Below are 22384 nucleotides of genomic sequence, written 5' to 3' on the forward strand. Positions count from 1 at the left end.
GGACGAAGCAAGGCCCCCGAGGAGTGGGTACCTGGGTCGTTCGGAGAGAGTACAGAGCGAAGGCACCTGTAACCTGAGCGAAATCAGCAGGAATGAATCCTTTCTAACTCGTAGCTGGAATGGAGTTTAGAGTTTAAATACCCGGAGGTAATGATGTCATGCGGAAGGGACGCCCCCAAGGTTCCCACCATGACATACGTAAAAGGAGGGCCAGCGCACGCATGCCCTAGGTGATCCCAGAAGAAAAATGGCGAACACAATCGCCCTTGTTGGTCCGGGGACACCGGAGCGGTCTGCGTGTGGAAGTGGAGGCAGCCATCTTGCCAACCGGAACGGAGAAAGGCAGAAAAGAGGTGAGACAGAGAGTCTGCAGGTGTCAGCGGATGACGGGCGCAACAGGGGCAAGTATCTTGATATTTTAGCAAAACCAAGAAATTCCAATAATGGAGCCTACTTTCCAGAATGCATGCATTTGAGAGAACATATATGTGGATCTCTAAGAAAATGTCCTTGTGAGAATCCTAATGCATCTTCTGTCATATCTTGAAATTTGGTGTCGATGGTGAGACCGCACCTTGAATATTGTGTACATTCCTGGTCGCCACATCTCAAAAAAGATATAGTTGCGATGGAGAAGGTACAGAGAAGGGCGACCAAAATGATAAAGGGGAATGGAAGAGCTCCCCTATGAGGAAAGACTAAAGAGGTTAGGACTTTTCAGCTTGGAGAAGAGGTGGCTGAGGGGGGATATGATAGAAGTGTTTAAGATCATGAGAGGTCTAGAATGAGTATATGTGAATCAGTTATTTACTATTTCAGATAATAGAAGGACTAGGGGGCACTTCATGAAGTTAGCATTTGGCACATTTAAAACTAATTGGAGAAAGTTCTTTTTCACTCAACGCAGAATTAAACTCTGGAATTTGTTGCCAGAGGATGTGGTTAGTGCAGTTAGTGTAGCTGGGTTTAAAAAAGGATTGGATAAGTTCTTGGAGGAGAAGTCCATTACCTACTATTAATTAAGTTGACTTAGAAAATAGCCACCGCTATTACTAGCAACAGTAACATGGGATAGACTTAGTTTTTGGGAACTTGCCAGGTTCTTATAGCCTGGGTTGGCCACTGTTGGAAACAGGATGCTGGGCTTCATGGATCCTTGGTGTGATCCAGTATGGCATGTTCTTATGATAGACATCAAATGGTTTATTAGGGACACACACACACACACACACACACAATGAGCACACATCCCTTCTTCCCTTCAGAAAGTAGAATAACAAAAGGCTATCCATTTCTCCTGGATTTAATTTTCCTACTCAGGTTAGCTAAATAGATAAATTAAGAGAACCAGGGAAGCTGAGAACCTTGTGAACTTGGGCAAGTTGCCTCACTCTTCATGCCTCAGGTACCAGCTTAAATTGTAAAACCTTCAGGGCAAGAAAATATCCACTGTACCTGAATGGTAGCTCGCCTTGATTTCCGAGTCGGGAAAGCAAGTAATCAAATCTAAAATCCAAATAGTCTAAGGTAAAGCTAAAGCAGCCTCATCATCAAAATCAAGATTGAATTACTTTTCACTTATAGGATGTGCTTTTTATTTTGTACCAGAATGGCTAAGATGAGATGAATGCGCCATTTTGTGGTTCAGTTCATTGAAACCGAACTGAAACATTGACTTCTCTGAAAATATCCAAAAATTTACAGGTATTTGCTGTTTGGCAAGTAGTGCATTCTAGCAGCAAATAGCACACACTGTTTTCCTAAAAACCAAACAAAAAAAGCGCCTTCTGTTGCTCTTCGCCCCTCTGCAGGCCCCCTTGCAGCTTCTAGGAGTCTCCAATAAAGAAAGGGCCGAGAGCAATCCCCGGTCACCCCTGTTCTGTCGACTCTTGCTGTAAAATGGTACTGGGCAGCCCTGAGACTGCCATAATACTTTACGGCCCTATAACGATTTGGCACCAGCCTCAGGTCCAGAAAGTGCCATGTTGATTGCTCCTGCCTCTTTCTTTATTGGAGACCCAGTGAGGGGAGCGACTTTTCTCCATTTCCTTAATTTAATCGTTATTTTGGCATAGCAAACCCACTGAACTAAAATAAACTTTGAAGAAACTGAAAACTGAACCCCCCCCCCCAATGAAAACAAAAAACAAACTGAAATGAATATTTTGCCCTGCACATACTTATTCATTTTTGAGTACATTTTCAAAGAAGTTATGCGAGTGAAATTAACATATGTATACATAAGTAGTTTATACTCACGTACATGCTATTTTATAAACACCAAAAGTACGCATTTATTTTCGGTTTCACGCTCACATTTACCTGCGCAATAAAAGGGGTAGTCTAGAGGGGCTCCGGGGCAGGGCCAGTAGATACGCGTGTAAGCTGCTATTTTCTAAGAGATTTAGGTGAATACATTAGGCAACTTATTTGCGCAATTTTACACCTGCTAACTAACTAATGAAATTGATATCAAATTCATCTCTTGTCTGCTATTTTTGGGTGGAAGGTTTGGGTGAACTGGGGGAGGATATTCAGGGCGAAGTACTAGGAGGGACTTGCTGAACTGGAGATCGATTGGGTGAACTGATGGAGGTATCAGTAAGCTAATGATTTCCAGTTTGTACGCATGTTTTAAATTATGCCTGTTTCTGCATGTAAATCAGGGTTTTGCATATACGAATTATATTTTTTTCATGTATAAAATATATGCACATATGTTATAAAATAAATAGATAAGGTCCACGCTTTCAATGCATTACAAATATTTGCATGTACTGAAATATATGCACATTTGTTAGGGGCGGATCCACACATAGTTTATCATCTGTGCGGACCAGATATACATAGATTGTAAACTACTATACTCGATCTCCATGCATCCAAATATATACACATATACTATGGGGCCATATGGAGATCTTTGAAAGTAATCCTTTTTTGCAAAGAACTCACAAAAAGAATGCCGTATACTTAGTTTTACGATAGCAATTCTATAGCAGTATTGCTATATTTTTTTATTAGGCATGCATGTAATCTGGTTTAGCTTCTCATTAAATTACAAAATAAATGTCTCATTGGTTGATAATGTAAATGCTATGATTTGTTTGTTTTTTGTAGATAATTGTTTTCTGTTAGTTTTTTCTAAATAATTCCACTCCTTGAAACCTCAATGAGAAAGACAGAGAATTCTAAAAGATGAATTATCAAAGGCTTACGTGTGTAAAAGAAGGCCATAGATACATGTATATGGTCTAATTGTGGATAAGGCATATTTTAAAAAGGGGCTGCATGCATGTATATGAGCATGCATGAGCAAAAGTACACACATACAAAAAGGGGCGTGTCAGGGCATGGTTTGCACGGACGCGAGTGATGAGATATTTTAAAATTGACATATGTGCGAACGTCCTCCAGCTTACGGGTGTTCAATAACTACTGCTCATTTACACCCTCAAGTGCAAACGTTCCTTTTGATTTCTGTCTTGGCGTTTGGCGGGCTGACTTCCTGGGGGCGTGGACACGGGAGCAGGCTAGGGGATGGGAAGGAGTGTACCAGGGACAGACTGGGACCGATCTTGTAGGCAGAAAAGGGGTCAAGTGGCCCTTTTTTTTTGTTTGTTTTATTTTTAGGAACCAAAAACACCCAAAAATATTCTATTTGGAGTGAACTGAAAATGGCCTCATTCATCCTATTTTTCCCATTTGGGTAAAACAAATTCCTATTCCTATTATCTTTCTTCTTTTCTTCTGGCCTTGTGTCTTATTAGTAGGAATCTCTTGGTAATGAGTTTCACAGCACAATATGGTATCTGATTTATTTCAGTGATTTGAAAAACAGGTCATTTTGTGCAGATTATGGTCTTGTTGATCTTATGTGTTGTGCTTTTTACTTTGGGTGCTAGGTTTATCTTACATAGTCTTTCCTTCTCCTAGACCCCAGCATATACTGTATATCAGTTTCGATGCTTATATTCTGCATTCTTCACTATACAAGGTTTGGTGTGGTTTCTAACAATGCATTCAAAGGGGCAGATTTTAAAATCTACGCCCGATTTTATAACATGCGCACGCAGCCGCGTGCATGTTATAAAATCCAGGGTCGGCGCGCGCAAGGGGGTGCACAATTGTGCCGAGCTGTGTAGCCTGCCTCCGTTCCCTCCGAGGCCGCTCTGAAATTGGAGTGGCCTCGGAAGGAACTTTCCTTCCACCCCCCCCGCACCTTCCCCTCCCTTCCCCTACCTAACCCACCTCCCCAGCCCTACCTAGGACCCTGTTACCTTTGTTGAAGAAGTTACGCCTGCCTCCTGGCAGGCGTAACTTCTGCGCGCTGGCCGATGGCTGGCCCGCGATCCTGGGCACAGTGGCAAATGGCCACCGTGCCTGGAGGCTCAGGCCATGCCCTGCCCCGCCCCCTGGACTGCCCACGCCCTGACCCTTTTTGCAAGCCCCGGGACATACGCACGTCCCGGGGCTTGCGATGCCGCCGAGCCTATGCTCGTAACTTATGCGCATAACCCTTTTAAAATTCGCCTCATAATGAACACATATAGCACAACAATACAAGAAAATAAAACAGTTATCAATAAAATATCAGCTCTCCTAACCACACACTTGTTCAAATAAAAAGGTTTTCACCTTTCTTCTAAAATGCAAATAAACAGATTTTCTCGTAGGTCTCTTCCTAAGGTATTCCATAACACCAGGCCCTTGATCATGTTTCCTGCCATATTTAATCCCATTGGGATGGAATAGACCCTGTGAATGGAGCACACATGCTGGGGTATACCATGAAATTAGCCTTTTTAAACACATAGGGGTAGATTTTCAAAGGGTTACGCGCGTAATCTTTAAAACCTACCCCTGCACGCGCCGAGCCTATTTTGCATAGGTTCGGCGGCACGCGATTTTATAACATGCGCAGCAGCGCGCGCATGTTATAAAATCGGGTGTACATTTGTGCGCGCCGGGTAGTGCGCACAAATATACCCCGTGCGCGTAAGATTAAAAATCTGCCCCATAGTATGATCCCTATATCCCCATATAGAATCTGTGTATCGATACCAGTAACTTAAACTGAACTCAACTGCTAGTTCCTCCATTCTCTTGGTCTCACTCCTGCCTTTCGACTTCACTCTGCTTGCTGGTCTGCCTTACATTGCTTTAATTCTCATGTATTGCACCATTCTCATTCATCAGTATCTCACCCATTACCTCTTCCAATTGCACTGGCTATTCTGGCCCCTCTCCTCAGGAGCTACTGGACTGTTCCGGTGTTATTCTTCTGTTGTTCCTTGGCTGGCTCATTCTTCAACATTTTTTTGGGTGCTCCCTGGCTGTTCTGGCATTTCTCGCCAAATCTTTTCTTTTGTTCTCTACTTTTCTTTCTGTATCAGCACTTAATTGTTTACAAATGTTATAATTTTAAGTACTTCTTTGCTTTGATTTTTCCAATCAGAGATTCTAAATTTGCATCAGTTGCTTTTTGCAGCTTTTCCAATGACCATTTTCCTCTTTCTTCCAGTTTTTGGCAGGTTTTCTTTGTAAACCCTCTCAATTTAAATGTCAGCTTTATGGTGTAAAAAATAGCAGTTTATTATCTCCTTTTTGTCTTCAGAGTTTTATGTAATTGTCTTTTCTAAGTTTTTTCATTAGCTTCTGTGATCTGTCTTCTGCCACAGGGGGTCCAGAAACAGGAGTCACCATGGCCACTGGTGTCTCTAGATTGGAGTATTCGGGGTAGCATCAGAGGGGCAAGTCAAAATGACATTTACACGCATCACGCCCCCTGCTACTAAATTGGCTATAAAAGATACAATAAGAAAAAATTCCATGTCCTTCTATGCAGTTTAATAAACAGTTGCCAGTTTCAGTCTCTCAGTAAAACAGCCTTTAAAATGATTTGATAGCCTCATTCAATCAGTTCTTCTATGTGGATATGAGATTGAAGTCCATACAAGAAGGGACAGAATCTCAATATAAATACTGCACCTCCAGTTCTATAACACAATCTGCAGCCATAGAAAATCCCCTAACAACAGACCTAGGATGTTGACTCTTACAATTCACTACACAAAAAACCCCCACACTTTCAAATTTTGTTGTCACTTCAGTACAGCAGCACAAACACCTTCCATAAACTCTAACAAAAAGAAATTTAGAGACTATTCAGCAAACTGTCATGCTGTAACAGCATTAACTCCATGGACTCGAGCAGTAACAATCCTTCCTATTAGGCCGATACAGTACCGATGCGTAAAAAAAAGTGCGGCAGTGTACGGCGCCCACTCATTTGACGCGCGCACATTTTGGTTCGCAATCCACGCGATTCAGTATTCAAATTAGATGCAAATCCAAGCAGTGCCAAAGGAGTGCCAAAAGCGTGCCTATCAAGTGGTAGGCGTTCGCAATCGATTTTACTGTATAGGACGTTATAGAGCGCCTATACAGTATACAGGGTGCGCTGCTTCCATACCTGTTATTTCTATGGAATCGCAAATGTCATTTTGAAAATGTAATGAAATGTTACATTCCAAACTTTTCATCGATCTGGAAACTTATCCCGTTGTTCCCCCTTTGTGACATCATCGCCACGTTATAATCCTACCTTGGACGTGTATATAAGTCGCATCGCCAAGTAAAAAAGTCCCTTTGTATTTGGTTCGGGCCAGGACAGAGCGGTTACAGCGGTACCTTTGGATATCATTCGGAAGATCGGCAACGCTTTCAGCAGGTAATTGGATGATTCTTTCCAACAGACCGCGCATGGACACCGAATGGACACCGGGACCGCTGCCCTGAGCATCCGGATGTCTATGATCGGAGGCCCCGCTACCTTCCATGTCCGGGCGCTCAAGGCAGCAGCCATGGACGTTGGAAGGCAGCGGGGCCTCCGATCATGGACGTCTGGAAAGAGGAGGGAATGTCCATGATCGGAGGCCCCTACCTTCCACGTCTGGGCGCTCAAGGTGCTCAAGGCAGCAGCCATGGACATTGGAAGGCAGCAGGGCCTCCAATCATGGACGTCTGGAAAGAGGCGGGAACGTCCATGATCGGAGGGCCCTACCTTCCACCCGTAGAAAAAAGATTGCCAAAGCCAATATATGCATGTAGTCCATGACACTGTCCGATGCTGTCTGTTGGATATTCATGACTGTCAAGAGCAAAGCACCACACTAACGCCAGGATCAGGGTAGGCAGTAAAAATAAAGTGTAAAGACGCGGAAAATGTCCAGGTTAAAGATGCGCTATTTTGGGTGCGCATTACTGTATCAAGGGGAATAGCTAATCCGGTCATTAAATACCATTAACATACCATCTACATGCGGTGGGTGCTAATTGTAACGAGTTATTTTCTGTACTTGCTAAGGATGCGTTAGAGCATATACTGAATCGCGCATCCGTCTTACGTGCCTAAAACGCGAGTCTAATTCGCGTTCAAAAGCGCGCAAGCCCGGCCACGCTTTACTGTATCGGCCTGTATGTATGAAGAGGCCGCTCTGGAAATATTACACCAGGCCCTAAAACACTAGTGCACCTATTAGGAAAACAGAACAAGTCAGGCTGCTATAGATGCCTAAACCCTTGCCAAATAGAATAAACAGACCATAAAGTATAAACAGAAATGTGCAGATAAAAACTGAACTGGAAACTGCAATAAGCCAGCCTCTGTATTCAGTGCAACAGTGGAAAATCAGAAATGTCACCATGCCTCATAAAACATTGAACAACAAAATCAAGAAACATAAAACATCAACTATACTAAAAAAGTGAATAAATATTTCAAAATATCTGACAAATAGAATATAATTCAATAGTTAAAAAACTCGTTAAAATTTTAAAAAATTTACCAAACACCAATAAAATATTTCAAAACAGCAGACACATCAAATAATTAAAACTAATACTGATTAAAAACTCCTTCGCTCTGTATAACTGGGAACCTTAGCTGGATAACTTAATCATTGAACAACCTTCTGAATATTGGCCTCACAGGGTCTATTTTTCACTCACATACACACACATATACACACACACACACATATACAATCTCTCCCTCACACACACAGGCTCTCTCTCTCACTCACTCACACAAACAGCTCTCTCCCTCTAACATACACATACAGGTTTTCTTACATACAAACAGGTTCTCTCTCACACACATACACACACACACTCACAAATGTACACCAACACACAGGGTCTCTCTCATACACACACAAGCTCTCTCTCCCTCTCACACACACAGGATCTCGCTCTCTCTCTCTCTCTCTCACACACACACACACACACACACACACACACTTGCCGCCACCAGTCCTCATATTTAGCCGCCATAAGATGAAGTCTGCAGTGGCCCCACCAGGCCTCTTCTTTGGCTGCCAAAGGATGGAGTCCTCTTCTGTCCCTCCTGCGTGCATTGCAGGAGGGGCAGAAGTGGCACTGGCACTGGTAGTGCAACAGCCAACGGTTGGCATTACAATCCCAGCTGAAACTGGGATGACAAAAAGTGACAAGCCAAATTTTGGGGGTGGGATTACCACCATGGCCTATAGCTGTACCAGAGGTGTTGTTTTCTCCTAACTGGTCAGCTTTATTGCTACCATCATCATTAATCCTACTGCTGAAGCTAAGTCTGGGCACCTTTTTATCCCAGGTGACATGAAGCCAGTATGAATTTTTTTTTCTTTCTCTTCATACTTCAATAATAGTGGTCACTTTGCTAAGATTTGGTGCGGGTATTAAAAAGGTCACTGCTTGAAGATATTCAGCTAGGGCTTAGCAAGAGAAATTGATTTTATTCAGAGCTCCTCAGAAATGCCCAGCAATTTGTAGCAACACTGATGTTGCTACAGACCCCCCTAGCCTCTGTAAGTCCAGCCTGCTGACTCAGTGGCAGCACTTCACACTGCCAAGCAGAGCACCTGGGTTTGATTCCCAGTTAAGGTTCTCCACACCCTGGATTGTTCAGAGCTAGGGATGCTGCGGCAGTAGCAGCGCTCACGACCTCTGGAGGAGGGAGCCTATTATCGCACAACAGTGGCATCTAAGGGCTAGACGTAGAGCCCCTATTGTAGGGATTCTGGTGCATGGCCCCAGCTCATTCCCTCCCACCCCCCCCAAAAAAAAAGAACCAGACTATCTTGGAGTTCAGCACCATGAAATTGTATTCACAGCTATGCAGGAGTCCCCCGTCCCCCCATTTCATATTCCTCCAGTTTGGACTGTCTTTCACACTCTTTTCAGAGTCAGCCTTGCACAATAACTAAGACCTCTCCCTAGCCGGTGGCTGTGAATGCTACCTCCACCGCAACCTCGGAGCCTGCCGGCCTAGAGAGCAGAAGACCTGACCCAAGAATTGAGCCCATGCCATTCATTTGTTGATTTAAAAAACGTATGCCTTGCTTAGTGCTTCTTCCGGAGGTTAGCATTTACTAAAGTTGATTTGAATAGCTGCAGTGCTAAATTCAGTTTGAGATTGAGGGCAGGTGTTCAAGTGAATTCACTTCATTGAAGCTTTGGGTTGAGCGGCTACTTAAGATTTTATTATTCCAAACATTGATTCCTGTGATGTTGCCAATTGGTTGCTGGGGCCGTGCAAGCATTAACCTTTGATGTCTTGTGCTATGAACTGGTAACAAACTCATGACCTTTGATCTCTTTATTTGAATTGCATTTATGGTCACATTTATAACTATTTAACTTGGAAGAATAAATTGCAGTTTAATATGTTGGTTCCTGAAAGAGACAGGTAGTAAAGGTTAATAAAGATGTCAGCCCCTGACTGGAAATACATTTTCTTGGCTTTTTAGAGTAAATTGCTTCACTTTGTTTCTTGATTTGCCTCCTCCGCCACTCAATACCAAGCACTCCAAGAATTTCATAAAACAGATGGAATAACTGAGCTGAAAATGTTTCACCTGCACAGACCTATCTGTGCATGTTATTCCTTGGTTCATTAATTTTGGGGCCGTGTATTGATGAAGAACTGGTATTTGTACATACAGACGTGCAAACCATTTCAACACAGCTCAATTCGCCTGGGAAACATTTCAAAGGTTGTGCAGTCAGTTTTCAGGGGGAATGAAACAGATTTGAGAAATATCTAAAAGTCTGATGCAAATTTTGGTGGATTGCAGATCTGCCTTAAATATTTCAGAATATCCAAACTGAATATTTCAAAGCTGTTTTTCAAATATCTTTTGAATTTTTCCCAAATCTGCCAACAAAAATCAGACAGATTTTTCCCCAAACTGGCCAGAGACCATCAGAAAGTTCTGTCGCACAAGCCTGTCTGAAATTTGTCAGATTCAGTTTTCACTCTCAATTCTTCACATATTTGAGGTACAATTAATTTAGAAAAAAGTAGTGTGATTGCCACATTAATCTATCTAGACATGAAGAAATGAAGGTGTACAAACAAAACGTAGGTTATATCTTTTTATTACACTAACGTCATAGATTTGTGACCTGCTATCCAGAGCTATGGGTTCTTCAGTGGGTAATTAGCCTATTTTGCTTTGACCTACATACAGGGCTGGTGCTTCCTTTGGCAAAATTTTGGGGGCAAGAAAATCCTGCCAGCATGAGGCCCAGTAGGGTGCTGTGCTAGAGCCAATACTGCTAAAGGAGGGCATGTAGTGCTGGAGCCACTGCCACTGGTAGGGATGGACATTTGGGAGAAATGAAATAGGAAATGAGACAAAATTTCCAATGAAATTTTGTTGGTTTTCATATTTTGCTTTGAAAACAAAATAAGTGATCCATCAGATCTAGGCTTGGCTTGAAACTGAGGGCTCACCTAGGGAATACAAAATGACAACCTCTGCTGAAGAGGGAGAAGCCAGAATTAATTAACTCCACGTGTCCCCAGTGGATGCTGTCATTTTACAGATGAAGACAGAAGAGGACGTCGCACCAAGGCCTGGGTTCCAACCTCCAGGCCTGGGCCTAAACTGAGGACCAGGCTTTGGGACACAGTCTCTTGACCAGGCCCCATGATTAGGCCTGGGCCCGGTCCCTGGCCTAGGATGATACCCAGGCATCAGGACTTGGCTTCTGGGCCGGGTCATGGCATTGGGCCTGGGTCCAGGTTAAGGCCCATTCGTCAGGACCCACTCTCCAGACCGGGCCCCAGTGTCAAGCCTGGGTTTGGGCCCTGGCCTAGGTTGAGATCCAGGTGTCAGGACCTGGCCTCAAAACCTGGGCCTAGCATAGGGCCTAGGCCAAGATCGCAGTGACCTACTGAGGCCTAGGCCTACACAAGGCTTCGTCTTCAGCCTGGGCATTGGGACCATAGGCATTGGGACCAGGCATTGGGACCATAGGCATTGGGACCAGGTTTCAAGGCCTGGTCCCGAGACCTAGGCCCCGGCTGACGCCTAGGCCTTGCATAGGCCTAGGCTGTGGTAGGTCACCCACAACATCTGCCTAGGCTTTACACAAGGCCTCGGTATCAGATCCCTACTAGACTAGGTAAGTAGGGGCCAGGTAGGATTCTGGCTCCGGCATTTTTTCAGCTGGAAGGAATGGGTTGGGGCATAGGAGGCCTCAGGAAGCCCCGTTTCTTTTTTTTCAATTTTTAAAATGTTTCTTTTTTTTTTTTTTTAAATTAAATAAACAAAATAAACATTAAACAAAATTAAATTCATGGGGGGGGGGGGGAGAACCCCTCAAAATGAAACAAAAAACCAAATATTTTTTCTTCTTCCCACCCATAGCTGTTGGTAGGAAGGAGCACTATTCTGGAGGTAAGATGGGAGAACAGGGTGGTTGACCAAAGTTTTGCTTAAGGTGCCAAATACTCTTGCATTGGTCCTGGTAACATAGCTCTAGGAAGTCACAAAAGTATCAAGTTAGTCCAATAAAAAAAAGGGTGTCACCTACAACTTATTTGTTGAGCCTTATTTCTACAATCAATTCTAAAATGAATAGAAACAAAATATTTAACTCACAATAAAAAATTAATAGACTTCATTTAGATTGTTTTCTCTAAATAGTTTCTTATGTTCTTATATTCCTCACTGAGAGACATAAGAAAGGTTATTATTCTACTCAACTAGATATGCATGCCAGTCCTTCAAGTACTACTTATGCCCACTTTCCTATATTTAAACTTTATAGCTGACCTGAAACTGGATCATTGATTCTGACACATTTCTTTGTGCTTCTACTTGCCAGCTTTTAATTGAATGGGGATGCGACTTGCATGTTAAAGACGTTAGAAACCAGACAGCCCTGGATGTTATCCGGCATGAAGACTTGAAGAGCTGTGTTATGGGTGAGCTATGGCAGCGGTCGCACTGTGTTCATTAGCTGAGCAGGTCCATGCAATAAATGCATGAATGATATGGAATTTGATCTGCTGAAAAGTGCTGTGGATTAATGCTGCTGGTGCCGGAGTCTAATAATCCATCTTGCTGCATGTGCGTGAAACATTTCACTAGTGTTTTTTTTAGAAACACAAGAGGAAATGCGACCGTTTAACAGTGCCACAGCAAGAAACTTTAGCGCTCTGCGCTGAAAGGGTGGGACGTGCCTCCTCCTTGGCCAAGCAAGTGGTGATAACAATTCTTGTGGCCGACGCGCCATCTCTGACCAGGCAGGCCACACCCATTCTCAAAGACGTGGTGGCTCCATGGCCTTCCCCTCCTGCACCCACCTTCCCCCAGCTCTGTCATTTACCTAAGTTTAAACAGCCACAGGCCTCCTTTCAAAACGTGTGCGGATGGGAGTGCGTGGAATGGTGGCCCTAAGCTGCTGCAGTCTTCTCTTTGCCCTGTTCGATAAATAAAAATGTTAGGTGGGATATAAGGAGGCTAAGCCACGCTGTGGGAGAAATGCGCCCAATGACGTGGAAGTACAGAGGCGATTGCTGTAATGCTAAACGCTTTCCCTTTGTTCTCAGAAATGTCCATGATGGCTCGGTTTTTACAAAAATGTCTCCCATGCTGTGAGTAGGACAATACTCTTAAAAAAAATTTCTTTATAGGGTTTTTTTTTTTTGTTTTGTTTAAAACACACACACACACACACACACACACACACACACACAAGAGGGATGGGAGTTTTCCAGTCTGCCAGTCTGTTTACTAATAAGCCCTGGGACATGCCAGCCAGGGCAGTTAGTGAGAAATAATTAGAGGAGGATCCATGCAAGGTGCTGTGAGGTTATGGAGCAGTTTTCTACAGAGAGCTCGGGGGGGGGGGGGGGGGAGCAGTATAGTTTTCTGTTTTGGAGGAAGGTTGGAAGGTTTTTTCCTGTGTTGACTTATAGCCTACACGGAGGCTTGGGCTCCATCATGCCTGATACCCTTTGGAATAGGTCGAGGGCTTCACTGCTGCCACCCTCTCCATAGCTGCAGAGTAGTTGTCCTGGGACTAATTTTGGGTAATATTTGGGTTTTGCTTGGGAGGAACCTTGTGAGACACCTGGGCCTTTCTTGGATTCAGGGCTCCCCGTGTTTGGGATGCCTAGGGATAGGGAAGACCTGGTCAAGATGATGAGATGGACAGTGAAATGCTAAGAGGAGGCTAACCAAACTGGTAGTGCGGTAATAATGGGAGATTTCAATTACCCCAATATTGACTGGGTAAATGTATCATCGGGACATGCTAGAGAGATAAAGTTCCTGGATGGAATAAATGATAGCTTTATGGAGCAATGGGTTCAGGAACCGACGAGAGAGGAAGCAATTTTAGATCTAATTCTCAGTGGAGCACAGGATTTGGTGGGAGAGGTAACGGTGGTGGATTAATGATTGGAAGGGGAGAGGTAACGGTGGTGGATTAATGATTGGAAGGGGAACAGTAAGTAAATCCTCAGCTGTAGCACTGAACTTTCAAAAAGGGAACGTTGATAAAATGAGAAAAATAGTTAAAAAAAATTGAAAGGTGCAGCTACAAAGATAAAAAGTGTGCAACAGGCGTGAACATTGTTAAAAAAATACCATCCTAGAAGCACAGTCCAGATGTATTCTAGGGATGTGCACACATTTTTTTTTCATTGGTGTTTCGCTTTCAGGTCTGGGGTGGGCCATTTCGGTCCACTCCCCAAACCCGAAAACTTTTTTCATTTCTATTTCGGGAAAAACCCGAAAAAACAAAAAAAGCCCACCCCAACCCTTCAAATTATTTAACTATAATCTCCCGACCACCCCAAGACTTACCGAAAGTTCCTGGTGGTCCAGCAGGGGTCCCAGGAGCGATCTCTCCCTCTCGGGCCCTCGGCTGCCAGTAATCAAAGTGGTGCCGGTGGCCCTTTGCCCTTACCATGTGACAGGGGCTACCGGTGCCATTGGTCGGCCCCTGTCACATGGTAGGAGCAATGGATGGCCCAGTAGCCCCTATTTAACATGGAGACAGGAACACCTAACATATAGCACTCCCCATCCCTGTAATACAGGACATTCAAGATGGTTCTCTATCTTTATAGTCTCTTAGTAATTCTTTTAGATTTTCATGTTCTGACTCCTGTGCATACTCTGTTTTTCTGTAATAGATGTTCTCATTATTTTATACATGCTACAACAGCACATGGGGAGAGGGGAAGGGAGGGACAAGGGGAATCAGTTTTTGGAATTTAAGGGTAGATTTTAAAAGGAGCACGCACAGCCTACATGTTCGCTTGTACCTGGCGCGTGAACATGTATGGCAGATTTTATAACTTGTGCACACAGGCGCGCGCAAATTATAAAATCAGGGGTCGGCGCGCGCAAGGGGTGCACAATTGTGCATCTTGTGTGCGCCGAGCTGCGCTGCCTTCCCCCGTTCCCTGCCCCCTAACCTGACCTTCCCACCCCTTCCCCTAACCTTTCCCCCCCCCAGCCCTACTCTAACGCCCACCAAAACGTTTATCTTACCTTTTGCGCCTGCCTCTGGGCAGGCGCAAGTTGTGAGTGCCGGCAGCCTGCCGGCAAGCGATCCTCCAACACAGCGGCAATGGCCACTCTGTCGGAGGCCTCTGGCCCCGCCCTGCCCATGCTCCGCCCCCTCCCCCACTCCTTTTTGCAAGCCCCAGGACTTACACGTGTCCCGGGGCTTTACCAGCGTCGCCGGACCTTTTTAAAATAGGCCCGGCGCACGTAGACCCGGTTATGCACGTAAATCCTCAGGATTTATATGCGTAACCTTTTGAAAATCCGGCCCTAAATGCTGTCCTTGAAACTTGTTGCTGTATATTTCTTGTTGACTTGTTATGTTTGATATAATGTACCTATCAAGGAATGCAATAAAAACCATAAATTAAAAAAAAAAAGTGAGATGAAAGAGGCTATGTTAACCAAAAGATCTTCACTCGAAAACTGGAAGAAGGATCCATCAGAGGAAAATAGGACTAAGCACAAGCACTGGCAAGTTAAATGTAAGACTGATAAGACAGACTAAGAGAGAATTTAAAAAGAGAATTTAAAAACTCACAAAAAAATCTTTTTAAAATATATATGAAGCAGAAAGCCTGTGAGGGAGTCAGTTTGACTATTAGATCATCGAGAGGTTAAAGGGGCACTTAGAGAAGATAAGGCCATCGCGGAAAGATTAAAAGTTTCTTTGCTTCGGTGTTTACTGAAGAGGATGTTGGGGAGATACCCATTTCAGAGACGGTTTTCAAGGGTGATGATTCAGATGAACTGAACCAAATCACAGTGAACCTGGAAGATGTGGTAGGCCAGACCGACAAACTAAAGAGTAGTAAGTCACCTGGACCGGATCGCATACACCCCAGAACTAAAAAATGAAATTTCAGTCCTATTTCAATTAATTTATAACCTGCTATTAAAATCATTCATTGTACTTGAAGATTGGAAGATGGTCAATATAACCCTGATATTTATAAAGGGCTCCAGGGGTGATCCTGGAAACTATAGACCATTGAGCCTGACTTCAGTGCAGAGAAAACTCATGGAAACTGTTACAAAGAATAAAATTATGAAACATTTAGATAGACATGGTTTAATGGGACACAGCCATCATGCATTTACCCTCACAAATCTCCCACATGTTTTTGAAGGGGTGAATAAACAAGTGGACAGAAGTGAACTAGTAGCTGTGGTGTATTTGGATTTCCAGAAAGTGTTCGACAAAGTCCCACATGAGAGGCTTCTAAGAAAACTAGAAAGTCATGGGATAGGAGGTGATGTCCTTTTGTGGATTGCAAGTTGGTTAAAAGACAGGAAACACAAAGTAGGATTAAATGGTCAATTTTCCCAGTGGAAAAAGGTAAACAGTGGAGTGCCTCAGGGATCTGTACTTGGACCAGTGCTTTTAAATATATTTATAAATGATCTGGAAAGGGGTACAATGAGTGAGGTGATCAGATTTGCAGATGACACAAAATTATGCAGAGAAGTTAAATCTCAAACAGATTGTGATGAATTGCAGGAGGACCTTACAAGACTGGAAGATTTGGGCTTTCAAATGGCAGTTAAATTTTAATGTGGACAAGTGCAAATTGATGCATATAGGGAAAAATAACTCTTGCTGTAGTTAGACAATGTTAGGTTCTATCTTAGGAGTTACCATCCAGGAAAGAGATCTTGGTGTCATAGTGGATAATACATTGAAATCGTTGGCTAAATGTGCTGTGGCGATCAAAAAAGCGAACAGAATGTTAGGAATTATTAAGAAGGAAATGGCAAATAAAACAATGGATGTCATAATGCCTCTGTATCGCTCCATAGTGAGACTGCATCTTGAATACTGTGTGTAGTTCTGGTCGCCGCATCTCATAAAAGATATAGTTGTACTGGAGAAAGTGCTGAGAAGGGCGATCAAAATGATAAGTGGCATAGAATGGTTGCCTTATGAGGAAAGGCTAAGGAAGTTAGGGCTGTTCAGTTTGGAGGGGGTGATATGATAGAGGTCTATAAAATCATGAAAGGACTTGAGCAAGATAATGTAAATCAGTTATTTACTCTGTCAGATAATAGAAGGACTAGGGGCCACTCCATGAACTTAGCAAGTAGCTCATTTAAAACAAATCGAAGAAAATTCTTTTTCACTCAGCGCATAGTTAAGCTCTAGAATTCATTGCCAGAGGATGTGGTTACAGCAGTTAGTATAACTGGGTTTAAAAAAGGTTTGGATAAGTTCCTAGAGGATAAATCCATAAACTGATATTAATTAATAAGAAATAGTAGCTTGAGATTTGTTTAATGTTTGCGTACTTGCCAGGTACTTGTGACTTGGATTGGCCACTGTTGGAATCAAGATACTGGGCTTCATCCAACCTTGGTCTGACCCAATATGGCATATCTTATGTTCTTATGTTCATAAGAACTACACATTTTAGGCGGTGACCCACAGCAAGGAACAACTCCGGTGTTAATATTTGTTGGGAATAAGAAGAGTTTTGGTTAGCTGCCCAGGAGGAAGATTTTTGCCCTCCTTCCTGCCTGGAGTGAGAAACAGCCCAAGCAGCTGTTTGACACAGGGACCCACCCATCTGGGATCCCTACAGAAAAAAGGACAAGAATAAAGATCCTGGAAATCCGCTAACTGTGAGTAACAACCAATTTGCATCATCGAGGACAGCTGTCCAGCGTCTTCACCCTGTGGAGAGAGAGATTGGAGCTCTCTGTGTAAGGAAAGGATTTTGTCCACCTTTGGAATGTATTTTCCCGACCAGGCTGCTTAGGGATCCCCTGCCCATGAGGACCTAATCCAGGAGGGTGGACGGATCCCATGCCTACAAAAAAGATTCCTGCACAGACAGAGGTAGAAACTGTAAGCCAAGAGAGAAATACTATGGTGCTGGGAATTATTTAATTGTGCTGTTTCATCTGATTATTATCTGTACATCTGTACATCTGATTATTATCTGTACATATTGCATTGTTCAACTTCCCCCTCTTCCAGATCCAAGTTAATTTTCCCTATTTTATTGTAACTTTCTCACACACGGTTTTGATTCACTGTATTTAAAGTTTCACAGTTTATTGGGAATATTGGTTATTACGTTACTCTATGCTTTACACACATTGTTAAATGTAAACCGGGTTGATGTGATATCTGTCATGAAACTCGGTATAACAAAAATAATAAATAAATAAATAAATAAAATAAATATATGCAACCTTTAAGAGAGAAGAGATGGTGGGTGGGGTGGGGATCAAGCATATGACAGAGACCATCAAATGCCTGAATGTTATCAATAATGTACAAGAAGCAAACCTTTTTGAGAGCATGACTGCTCTAGAACAAGAGGCCACGATATAAGGCCCCAAAGGGGTGTCAGGTTAGGGCCTGCTGGACACAACACAGTTCTCCTCTATATTGGAATGCAAGCCTTTTTATTTACAGGACATGGATTGATTTGAACTAAGGCCAATAGTCCAGTACTCACTGTAAATGTTTCGTTTAGGTCTGATCACGCTAGGTTGCTTTTTCACCAGCATTCCCATTCAGGGTCCAGCGCCACCATGCAACCGTTAGCCATGCCATTGCCTGGACCTTTCCCAGAAGCCCTTTCAGATGCCCACTGAAAGCCAAGCTGGATTCTTAGGGGCAGGGTTGTGCCCCAGGCTAAAACAAATCTGAGGTTGCCTCAGTTTGAGTCACTCTCATTATCAGGGTGCCAGGACTCATCAGGGTGGACCCCTGTTCAAGGCTGCCATATACCTTTATTAACCCCGACAAGGGTTAGAGACTCAGGGAAAAACACTGGAAAATATCTATGAACAGTAAGGGTGGTGGCTGCATGGAAACAGAGTCCTGGGGAAGGTGGTGGAGACTGAAACTGTGACGGAATTCAGGAAAGCCAAGGATAAGATAAGCTCAGGTTATGAAGAAGTAAGAGGAATGCCAAAAATCAATTAAGGTCTATGGAGCTGCAGCAGGAATAAAACTGGGCAGGCAGACGGATTTTAAGGCCCTTATTTACTGTCCTATTCTACAAATCTGTGTTATTGTGAGCAGGGCCCTAGGCCACTTCTGCCTTGTACTCGCCCCCACCCCCCCCCCTGTTCGTGCCACGCCACCCCCCGCCGGTCTCAGGCCTTACTCCTCCTACTTTGTTGGCGCTGCCCACTCAGGGCCGCGAAAAGCGCACGCTGCTCACGGCCCGACGATTCTCTACTCTTCTTTGCCGCTCGCGGCACCACCTGGCTGCTCTTCGACGACCCCCTAAGGGTCGGCGCCATCGGCGACTGCCTAAGTTCGCCTAATGGACGCGCCAGCCCTGATTATGAGCGAATGGCAAAACCATTCTGAAATGGTGAATATCCATTGTGAAAGTCAAACGATATGCACTTATGATTTGCTGATGTTAATCCACCCTTCTAGTCACATACATACATTTTTTCAATCACAAAAGCCAGCAACGCACGTGCGTGCAAACCCATATGTGTGTGTTTATAGGCTCATGCTTTTCTTTTAAACTTATCTTGTTAGTGTACATAATCAGCAAGCATTCTTTGGGGTGTTGATGCCATTGTGCTTGCTGTCATGCCCCTCAGTTTTATGGTTTGTTCATGCCACTCTTCGTCCTGCCACTCTATGCTTTGGGATGTTTGTTTGTTACATTGGTTATTGTGATGGGTGGTACCCCCAAAATACTTTGCCATGTGGGCATTTTCGTTTCAGGAGTGGGCTATTTTGGGTCCACCCTCAGATTGTTGGTTGTTTTTCATTAAAAATTTTGTTTAAAAAATAAAATAAAAACAAAGACACCCAAAACCTGCTCCAGCCTTCCCATGTATTTAAATAGAGAGCCCCTCTACCAGTAGAGCCCCCCCCACCCACCCTGCTGACCCCCCCCCAGGAGTCACCCAAAATTCACGGTGGTCTAGTGGGGGGGGGGCCTGGGAGCAGGCCGGCAATTGCCCATACCATGCGACAGGGGCCGCCCGATGGCATTAGTAGTCCCTGTCACATGCTAAGGGCAAAGGGCGGCCAGCGCCATTTTGACTAATGGCAGCTGCTGACCCGGGAGCAGGTGGTCACTCTACCTGCTAGAGCACCACAGATTTTGGGGGAGTCTTGGGGGAGTTGGGAGGGAGTGTGGGTGGGGCGTTCTGCTAGTGGGAGAGCTTTATATTTAAATAAATGGGAGGAATTGGGGCAGGTTTTGGGTTGGGTTTTTTTCTAAATGTTCATTTTTTTTTGATCCCCCATCCCAAAAATGCTATGAAAAAAACCACAAAATTTGGTGGGTTTTTTCCTACTTCCGAAATGCAACAAAATAGGAAATATCTTTATTTCTTATTTCATTGTAAACAAATTCCCATCCTTAATCTGTAATATGTACCAGTCATGGGTTGTCTGCATTGATTCTAATTATGTATGGGTTCTCTCTTACCTGCTGGGATTTGTGGATCAGCGGGCTACAAATTATTTAAATAAATACATACATACATACATAAATAAATACATACATACATACATACATAAATACATACATACATCCATACATAAATACTTACATACATACATACATACATAAATAAATACATACATACATACATACATAAATACTTACATACATACATCCATACATAAATAAGCAAGTTTTGAAACCTATTGCGGTTAGAAATGTGCAAGGATCTGTATTAAATATTAGGGTTGTGAAGACCAAAAAAAGTCATTTTGTTTTGATTTGTTTTGTTGGGGGGAGGACCTCATCTGAAATCCGTTTCGCTGGCAGCAATTTGTTTTTAATGTTGCTTCGGCAAAAGGTGTTTGCCAATACGAAAGAGTGCGTAAGAAAAAGGAAAGACAAGTGAAATTCCTCGTTTTCTTCTGTTGTATCTTTTTAGAATTATGAAGGATGAGCAAAGACACCGTTGTTGTTGACATTGTCTATGCCATTTCAAATGAAAGCACATCCTTCTTAAAGATTTCTAAAATGTGTTTGCATTTTATGTGAACGCAGATCACAAGGCATGTTTATCCAATATAATCACATCGGTTCTGCAAAACAACATAGAAGTGGTTGAAAATATAGTGAAGAAGCATTCAGCGGGAGATGAGGTGATGGCAAGTCTACGAAGCAGGTGAGACACAAAAGTTCTGAACGAGGGAGTCCATTTTCAACTGCTAGGCAGCCAGCAAAATTAATCCAATAAACTGTATCTGGCTATATTCAGAGGCATGGGCTGGCATATTCAGTGGGCACACCAGTGAATATATTACCCAGCTATGTAAAAGTTAGCTCAATAAATGTATCGGGGTAACTAGAGGAATACAATGTCAAGGCATGTAGGTTTAACTGGTATAGGTATATTTGGTATTTCACACGATCTAGCCATTGGAGCAAAGTATACGTGTCTGTAAAGATTAACAGGTGAATTTTAAAAGCTCTGTGTGTGTGCCAGAACTGAGAGATACATGTGCAAGTTGTGTCTGCACGTGCCGAGTGGATTTTATAAGCCACTTGTGCATGCACATATCTCCCACTAGGCACACACGTCACAATGTTTGAAAAAGGGGCCAGGGTGTGGGCGTGTTGGAGAAAGGCCAAGAGATGTGTGCACGTACATACTTACATGCACAGGCGCACACTGGGATCCTCTGCTGCGTAACTTTACTACTGCTATAGATGGCGTGTAAGTAATAAAATAAAAATATCTGGGCTAGCCAGCAGGATTTTAAGGGTCGAGGCTAATGGGGGAAAGGGAGGTTATTAAACTACGGAGGTTTGGAAGTCCTATCCCTTAACTGGGCGAACTGGGAACCAACTGGGAAACTACCTATGGCGTCAGCACGCATCCCTTGTAAAATCACCCCACTTGCGAGGTAGAAGTGGCATTGCACGCATGTGCTCGCATCCATTTAAAACTGTGTGCGAATGTGTGCACGCTCAGTCTGTTTTATAACATACGCATATATGCGCGTATGTTATAAAATAGCTGCGTTCATGGGTGCGAACCGGAAAATACACGCACATGTGCGCGCACGCGCCTGTTTAAAAGTTACCATCTAAGGGTCTCCTTTACTAAGGCTTTTTCCCTTTCTGTCTCGATGGGGAATAAATGTAGTAAACTGAGACCTGTTTTCAGTGTGTGCTAACCCAACATGAGACCTAAGCACACTGTTAGTGCACTTTCCATGCATTTCTAAAGCGTGTGTTACTTAACTTCCAATGCATGAATATGTTACCACACCACAAAAAAAAAAAAGGTGCAACATTGCCCATATCTGGGTCGATGAAGACATACTGCACTTCCGTATGTTAATATCCATAGACATGAGGTTTACCATGCTTATTTACACTGAGCTTCCTGTAAGCAAAAGGGCACTAAAAGAGCTGCTATTTTATAAAGTCCTTTGCTGCAACTGATACCATGTTTCATAGATAACTACTTGAAATATTTAAAATTCCAGAGCAATATTGTCCTTCAGTTTCCAGAGCACATATTACCTTCCTCTGAGGATCATTTATCAGATTGCA

At 43.4% G+C, this 22384-nt stretch overlaps 1 protein-coding gene across 3 annotated transcripts in view; it reads left to right on the forward strand.

The window, feature by feature from the left end:
- LOC115089116 overlaps window positions 1-22384 on the forward strand; it is a 378685-nt gene that overhangs the window by 190963 nt on the left and 165338 nt on the right. For all 3 annotated transcript variants that reach the window (XM_029597089.1, XM_029597088.1, XM_029597090.1), the window contains 2 exons: window positions 12181-12280; window positions 20867-20987. In XM_029597089.1, the coding sequence (XP_029452949.1) occupies window positions 12181-12280; window positions 20867-20987 (221 nt within the window). The remainder of the gene's footprint in view (window positions 1-12180; window positions 12281-20866; window positions 20988-22384) is intronic.

The sequence above is a fragment of the Rhinatrema bivittatum genome, chromosome 4 (assembly GCF_901001135.1).
Source record: "Rhinatrema bivittatum chromosome 4, aRhiBiv1.1, whole genome shotgun sequence".
NCBI classification, from domain to species: domain Eukaryota; kingdom Metazoa; phylum Chordata; class Amphibia; order Gymnophiona; family Rhinatrematidae; genus Rhinatrema; species Rhinatrema bivittatum.